General features: G+C 39.8%; 1 protein-coding gene across 1 annotated transcript in view; it reads right to left on the bottom strand.

The window, feature by feature from the left end:
- TAOK3 (TAO kinase 3) overlaps positions 1-8,296 on the bottom strand; it is a 52,597-nt gene extending 44,301 nt beyond the window's left edge. Inside the window, exons 1-5 of the mRNA XM_009330823.1 lie at positions 8,217-8,296; positions 6,782-6,992; positions 2,321-2,392; positions 1,222-1,323; positions 717-761 (exon numbers count right to left, since the gene is read on the bottom strand). Of these exons, the coding sequence (XP_009329098.1) occupies positions 717-761; positions 1,222-1,323; positions 2,321-2,392; positions 6,782-6,901 (339 nt within the window). The 5' untranslated portion in view covers positions 6,902-6,992; positions 8,217-8,296. The remainder of the gene's footprint in view (positions 1-716; positions 762-1,221; positions 1,324-2,320; positions 2,393-6,781; positions 6,993-8,216) is intronic.
- Between the last annotated feature and the right edge of the window lie 259 nt (positions 8,297-8,555).

The raw sequence follows: 8,555 nt of genomic DNA, 5'->3' as shown, positions 1-8,555 counted from the left end.
TGCTAGGGCCAACAGTTACTGTTAACACCAGGAGATATGTTTGAGTGCAGCTTGCCAAATGTATTTGAAATACTCATTTGGTCCTTAGCAAGGAAAACTTGCCACTTTTTCCCCCAAGAGACAAAAAACAGGAAAATGAGGAATACCAGCTACAAAGAGATGACCCAAAGCACCTTCCATATATCCCTAAATGTGACCAGCATGTGCCTTTGGCTGACCGTATCTTAGATACAAAAGATACGGCCCACAAAGAATCCCAGTTTTTGCAAACTTCGGCTTAGATTCCCTACTCCTCTGCGGGTGCTGCTGTTCTAGTTTTGAGGTCATATCAGTATCTTGTTCTATAAAATCATCTGTAATTACTCCTACAAACTGCAAGGCAAGGACAAAGGTGATCTCTGCAGGTTTTTGTTATGGATATTCAGAATATGGGCAGTCATCAAGAAGGTGCAAATTACAGGAACATAGTTATATACTTTTACACCTTCATTTTACAACATATAAACGTGCATGCCAACTATACCTAGCACTGGCCTCCTGGGAAAGTATCAGCTTACCCTTGGTATCACAAATACAGGCATTCTACCTACAGAATGGAGTAGTATAGACAGACCGCCTCTACCATCTGCAAAATACCAGTCTGTGAGAAAACAGCCTCCCACTATACTCAGAAGGGGCACTAGCAAAAGAAAATCAAAGACTATATAAAACTTACCCTCTAGCAAATCAGAAGCTGATCCTAAACAGTACTCCATAACCAACTGCAAGGAAAAAAGCATGCTTTTAAATACTAGGGTAGACACTCCCCCACAAACAGTTACTACTTGAATGGCTAATAAAGCCTTAAGGTGAAAGCAATGCAATAAGCGATGAACAAAATTAAATGCTCCTAACATTCCAGCAGTGTCAAGACATCTTTCATTGTTGTAAAGAAGGTTTAGGCACTGAGAAGTTTGTGGGGAGGTATTGTAGAGGATGTTCCATAATAATTGTTTAATCTGCATGAACAGAGGCCTGCCTCAGAGAAGCAGGGATTTGTTCCACTGTCCTAAATATCTATTCCCTTTAAATTACCTGGAAGCTTCTTCAGACGAAAGGGACTACAGGCAGCATGGGATGAATACTGCTGCAGGTAAAGACTCTGCGTGTACTGAATATTTGATTGCTGTACTGTACATTTTCTACTCATGAAGACCTCTAAATGCCACATCATTCACTCACCCATGCCGTATGCTCTTTCAGGTAACAGCCCTTATACTCTATGGTGTTGGGGTGCTTCAGCTGTTGTAGAAACTTGACTTCTTTGATGATATCCTGCCATTTCTAAGAAAAAAAAAAAGCAAAAAGGTATAAATAAATTTCTCTGCTTGATCCCCTACATACTCTCATACACCACACACTGTAGTACAGCCTGAAAAGCAACCATAAAACTATTTTACAATGTGAAGATGATGAGAGTCATAGTTGCAAAAGCACAACTGTACACAACTGGAGTTGTCTGGATCTCTATTGCATTAAGACCCCCCAAGGCATATTTAAATAGCTTGAGGATTGCAATTCCCCCCCTCCCATCATTTTATCTGCAATATACTCTACTTAAAGCATTGCTACTGTTTTGCTTATTGAACTGTCCAGTGGTCTCAAACCCACCTGCCCCAAAACAGACACCACCACCTACAGTATGTGCTACAGATCACAGCAATTAGCAGTTTGCTTCCTTCTGTAACGCAGCACAAGGCAACTGATATTTGGAAGACCTCAGCACATGTGGGAGACCGACAGGTAAGCAAGGAAAAATGAGTTTAAAACATCCCTGTTTGCTCCTAACAACCCCATTCTTTACTGCATATCAACCCACATGAACCAAGTACAAAAGCATCGCAACACAAAGAAATAAGAGGAGCAACTACCAAGCAACAGCTGAAGTGGGACTGATATTCTGAACAGAAGGTCTATGTAATTTTAGATTATAGATCCTGAAAAGTGTTTCAAGTCAGCTATACATTTCAGTTGACACCTCAAAGAGTTGTGGTTATGGCTCCAGTCGCCGGCGTGGTCTTAATGCACTTATTACTGAAATAACCACCCTGCAAGCATTCTGAATTCCCATTCACTTCCTTAAACTGAGTTATTTGTCAAAATTTGCATAAACTCATTTTCCCTCCACAAACCTCCATGCTTCCTGTGGAAGTGAGCAACAACTACAGCATTAAAAAGCTGGTCTGCTAGTGTCAAATGAAATAAGCAGCTAATTTCACTGTTCAGATTTACGTTACGTTGCAACAGCGTCTGCATGCAGAATTGGCTTTATTCATCTTACCTCATTCGTTTGCTTTCCACTATAGGACATCTTCTTGACTGCCACCACCTCATTAGTGTGGGAATTTGTAGCCTGGAGTAGGAAGAAAGAAACAGATTGAAATCAGTTTCACTTTTTTTCCTCCCCATGGAGTGAGCTGTGCCTTTGGCAATTGCAGGCTTAGATCGCATATAGATCGCATCCTGGCATGCTCTTACACTTCAGAGACATCTTCCTCGTGATAAGATTTACCAGACAACTATTATGACGCTTTTTCCTGACTTTATTTATCGTCCATATCCACTGTTCCTCCCTCGGCCCTTACTGCACTTGCTACCTGTCTATTGAAACACAAACCAAGGCGCAATATTGCACCTACTTAGAATGTGCTAAATACAGTTTTATTGGAATTGCAGTAAAAACAGTTTCACAGAAACCTTTGGAAAAATGTCTTCCAAAGAAACAAGTAAAGAGGTATATCAAAATCTCTATAATTTCATCCAAAAAACCCATACAACACTGATATTCTCAAACAGCTATTTCAACTTCCTGTTTCAAGAAGATGCTTCATTCTGGAATTTATCTCAATTAAAAAAAAGCAACCTTCCTTTCACTGCAGCACCATATCTCAGCTGTACAATGAGTATTACTCAGTCAGCAAAATTCTACTTTTCTGCAGCCTGTATGACACAGGGATGGTGACCAGAGGCTGAAAACTCAGTTTCAGAAAGCTCTACTTGCCTGGATTGCCACTGCCCTCATTTCTGCATGTTAAGGACAGAAAACTTGAAGGTTTTAAAGAGTTGTTGAAATCCCAGTACCTCCAACCATTTACCATTTTTGGGACAAAAAAAATTAATGACAGTTAAAAACTTAGAATACAATAGCAGCTAAATGTGGTAAATCCTTCTTTCAACTGCTTGAGAGGATGAATGCTATATCTTCAAGCGATGTATTAATGAAAGACATTTCATGATGCATACAGTGACTTCAAAGAAAAACGGTGTCGGGTGAACCAATAGAGCACAGGAGTTGATACACTTAGACTCTCCAGAGCACGCCGTCCTCCTCCAATGAGTTAGAAAGCTAAAAACAAGTAACTGCTGGACAAGGCAAAACCCTTCCTAACCACTCATCATTCTGATTCAGCACATAAAAGATCAAGAGTATTTTACTCAAATAGATGAGTTAATGCTGGTGTTCTAAACAAATTTCCAACTATTTCTGTCTGTTACATTAATTCCAAGTATCTTCACGCAGCACGGTATCTCTCATTTCAGCCATAATTTTCTGCCAAATGGCGCGCTGCCATGTTCTCACAGTTGTGGGTGAAATTCTTGCTGTACCAAGCGCTTGGGATCCTCCTGGCTGAAATAACTTAAAGGGCTGTACAAGCACACTTAAATATCCACTTGCTGAAGTGATTTTGGCCATACTTGTAGATCTTTAGTGAAAAGCTTGGCAGAAAACAAGCACAGTTTGCTTGCAAAACCTCCTTTACACTGCCCTCATCTGCTTTATCACTTTTCCAGATTTCTAACATGGATATAAGTAGGTTGTTTTTGATGAAAACTATTCTTCTGAAGTTAAGTGCGATATCAACTTAGTTGATTTCAAGTCAAGTTAGCATCAATTTTAAAACCTTGTGAGAAGTGATGTATTTTTTCTTAGCCTTGTGATATATGAAGTATCATTTCTTTCAAGCAAGATAAGAGATTTCAAATTATCTTGCCAGACCTTGGCAATAATATACTGGGGGGAAAATAAAAAACAGCTTGCAAAAATTTGGCTTAAACTGAAGTTTGTAATCGTAAATGATTAAAAGAATAATCATATTAATCCACTATAACAACAGTGACAAGACACAGATCGATGTATTTGCTGTTTGTAGGAGTGTCAGTACCAATTTAAATAAAAGTCAAAGAGATGCAGCACAGCATAACAATCCATGCCCTCCCCCTTTTTATGTATCTAAAGCCTCTTCCCCATTCTTTTGGAATATTTAGAAAGCCCTGTTCTTCAAAGTTTTTTTTGACCTATTCTTTTTGATACCAAGCACATCAGGATCCCTGGAATCTTGCCATGACAATCCGAGATCTTATTCTCAGCCCCTGCCTTACTTCAATATGCATAAGAGTCATTATGTAAGACATGCTACAAAAGCTTTTAAAAAGGAGGAAAAACAAAACAAAGATGCACAGCATCCCCTGCATGGTAGGGAAAAGCTCTAGCACGAGCCATACAAAGCAGGGTATAGCTAGAGGCCTTCCTCCGGCAAACGGATGGACCCTGGGCTATTGTGCACGAAAACTGCAAACAGGTGAGTTCCTGCTTGTGACTTATGCAGACAGCAGGACAAGGCAAAGACTCCGAAGAACAATTTACTGGATGCCAAGTGCTTCATGCAACAGGAAGGAAAGCCTAAGTTTCAAACAGTGGCAAAGAAACACAGATGTATCACAGAAAAGTGGTGATGCATCTAGTTACTATGTTACTACAGTAATATTACTACAGGCATGACTGCAATCACCGTCAAGCTTGGAGGATGCAGCTGCTGCTAGGATATTGCAAGAATCATAGAATCATAGAATCATTAAGGTTGGAAGAGACCTCTAAGATCATCGAGTCCAACCGTCAACCCAACACCCCCATGCCCACTAAACCATGTCCCTAAGCGCCTCATCTACCCGTCTTTTAAATACCTCCAGGGATGGTGACTCAACCACTTCCCTGGGCAGCCTGTTCCAATGTTTAACCACTCTTTCAGTAAAGAAATTTTTCCTCACATCCAATCTAAACCCCCCCTGGTGCAACTTGAGGCCATAGAAGCTGCAGTCTGGCTAAACTCTCCAGTGTTTGTAAAGTGCAGACCAGTTAAATAAAGCATCCAGGGAAAGGAGGAAGAGAAGCATCGGGGAATTGCAAGTCCTTTACCTAACCATAGTGACATCTCACTTGTAAGCCTGCTTGGTAGATTAGATCTCTAACACTCCTCACCCTCTTCCCCTGGAAGCATGAGGAACTTCCGAATCCCAGAGCTGACTGATAAAGGTGGCACCTTCACTACTTCATCTCTGCCCTAAAGCATGCCATGCATCCTTTCCCCTTAGTTTTGAAATACACTGGGTAGGACCTCCCTACTCCCATCTAAGAAAATGCTTGCTCTTCTTATGGAGTGGATCAACACGCACTTTAAGTTTTACAGCCTCATCCTCTTACACACGTAGTACATTTAACAGTATACCTTCACCGACCTGTCACTTACCCCAACATCTAAAAGTGCCTGTCCCACTTGTTGACAATCCCCATGGCAGAAACTCTCCTGTATCATTACTACCAGATTATACACCGAGGAATTACATTATATACATGCCCTGCTTATCTGACAAAATATCAGGCTCCTCTCCTGTTCTAACAACAGTTCCACCAACACCTCCATCACTGTAGACAACTATAAACAGTGAATTGGAGTGCATGCAAATAATTCATGCTTGCAAATAATTCAACGCCAGGTTCTGGAGTTACAGGTGTAAGGGTACTTATCTAAATACTTTAATGTCTGATACTGAGAAATCTCAGTTCTAGTGAACTTGACCTTCTGGAGTGGCAGGCCATGCCACCAAGCAGCTTTAAGGTGTCTTTGACTGATTTTTTCATAGTGAATTCTATTTTAGTTTCACTGACAGTGACTGGATTATAATTATTTCCAAATCCAGCATTTTGGATTAGCTTTGTTTGATATTAATTGTAAAAGCACTAGTCTTCTCACTTTCCAGATTAAATTCTCTTGACTCTATTGATTAACGCAATACATCCTTCCCACTTGAATTCCCATTCCTCTTAAGAATTTCTCTTTGCTTTTGCCATGTAAGGATTTGCTATTTAAGATAGTATATTATAAGATGAACATGGGGACAAGGAGGGTGGCAAAACAAAACGAAATTTCGAAGATATCTTTAACTCCTAAATTATCAGAGCAGCAGAGAAATCATTCAAAAGCCTGAATGCAATTTGATGCGACTTCCACAGTATCTTTACCCAAGCAGCCACAACACCAATTCATTAACAAAGTAGCTTTTAACTCCAAATGCATTTTGAATCATTAATTCACTTGATCTATTAATTTGCAATGATTTACAAGCATATGCGCACCAAGTAGAGTATCTTGAAATTCCAGTTTGGCAAATTAATTTACAACTGTTTAAATTCAACTTTCAGCATCAGACAGCACAAGATAACATACCTGAATGGTTGGGTGCACTATTAAGACTATGGTCAACTGCTACTATAAATACAGCTGTAACAGTAAAGAGCTCAGGAGTGCTCTGGAAACACTTATTTTTGAGATGTGTTATGAGAAAGCTAATACACACAAAGCACTAAGGGCTCAAAGAACACTCACTTTTACAAATGCTGAAAATCTCTAAAATGTCACTTAAAATGGTTCTGTTTTCCAAAAAGGAGGTAAAGAACTATACTTACAAAGTAAACTGCTCCAAAACTTCCATGTCCAATTTCATGTAAACCCACAAATATTTCTTCAGGATCATCTTTGTAGAACAGGTCAGCTATTTCTGGGTCCTTTGGCACCCCTTTGCGCATGTTGAACAGTATTATGAACTAGTTCGCGCTTTCAATTCCCAATCAATTTCTTCCTTCATCGACAAAGTAGTTTGTAGACAGCATTCAGCACCTGGTGAAAGAGTTCATCTTTAACCTGTTTCCTTTACGCATGTTTCTGTTCTCGCTTCTCTGACAGCAAAATAAGAGGAAACACTTTCAGGAGCAATAGACTTCACTATCGTTTCCTTTAGCTAATTCTTTTTAACTATTAGTCCAATTTAGATATAGAGATTAAAATGCATTCAGAGTACAACAGCTCCTTATCTCATACAGGAAGCAAGTGCTGCAGTTACACTAAAGTCCACTTGAAGACAAGAGTCCTGTTGCTATGCAAAACATCCCGTGATATGAGTTTGTTATTCTTCATGCTGGTCTCCTAATGTGTCAGTTATTAGACTATCACCATTGTTCCTCCTACTTTTCTCTGCTGTTTGTTTGCTTTGTTTCTCTACTCCCACTTGCCAGCTGGTGCTAGTAGAAAAGTTAGCTTCTATTCCACAGAAACACTTCACAATCATATGATTTTTATTTATTCAGCGCTGTAAGACAGCTAGTGCTACTGGATTGTGATGGCTCCCAGGTCACAGAATTGCTTTTGAAAAATCCTAGACTCCATCATGTAAGGCAGATCTTTACCTCCTTAACATCTTTCTTTAGCATAAGCATATAATTAGACAGCACAGAACCGAGCTGCACTGAAATGAAGATTTTAAATATTCATCCCAAAAATTTTATTTATGGAAAAAAGAAACATCCGAAAGTTTCACATTTCCTATCAAAACATCCTGAAAAATCTGCACTGGTTCATTAGATCCTGGTGTGCAAAGCAATGACGGATGCCTCTACCCCACTGCTTTGACTTCTGAAACCCAGAAGACTACCTGCAGGTGAGTCAACCAGAGTAGTTTCTAACAGCCTGGAGCAAGTCTCAAAACTACTTCCAGATACGTAGTTCAGCACCTCTTTTATTGAGACCACATCTTCTCTGTGCATAAAAGACTTCTGAAAACATACACTAAAATTTTCAGCCTACCTCATGATATAAACCAGTGTAACATTTAAAGAGAGATGAGCTGAAATTTAGCAATCGGATAAAATTAAAACTAAAACACACATAAAAGGCTTTAGAAGGTTTCAGACTGCAAGTGCCATCCAGATGGAACGATGAAAGCAGAGCATTATTTTGGTCTGGGGCTGAGACAGTCCCCTTGGCTTAGGATGATAAGTAATGGAGCAAGAAGCACAACAAACTGTGGTTCATTAGAGGTGCACACAGTACTCTGCTGGAGCATACCTGGGTAACTGTGGCACAAAGCATGCTCTGTGGCTCAGACTCCTTTCAGCAGCATCGTCCCGTGCTCTCGTCCCCCCAGACTCTATGTGCTCTCTTGTCCTGCAAAGGAAAACAAATATCAGTATTTAGAAAAAGTATTTTAAGTTTTAGACCTTATTCTATACAGAAAAATACTACATCTAGAAAAGACCACTGACTATCAAGGCATCATTTGAAAGCACAGTTAAAAGGAGTACTGGCTGTAAATGTTAATGGTGTCTTTTCTTTTTTTTTGCAAGACTTCAAAGAAAGTCCTAGGCGTTAGTAAGCGAAACATTGTTGGATTCCACTGGGGAGAGA

This window comes from Pygoscelis adeliae, unplaced genomic scaffold, assembly GCF_000699105.1.
Source record: "Pygoscelis adeliae isolate BGI_AS28 unplaced genomic scaffold, ASM69910v1 Scaffold358, whole genome shotgun sequence".
Classification (NCBI taxonomy): Eukaryota; Metazoa; Chordata; class Aves; order Sphenisciformes; family Spheniscidae; genus Pygoscelis; species Pygoscelis adeliae.
Note: the sequence above shows the minus strand (reverse complement) of the source record. Positions and strands in the feature narration are given on the sequence as shown.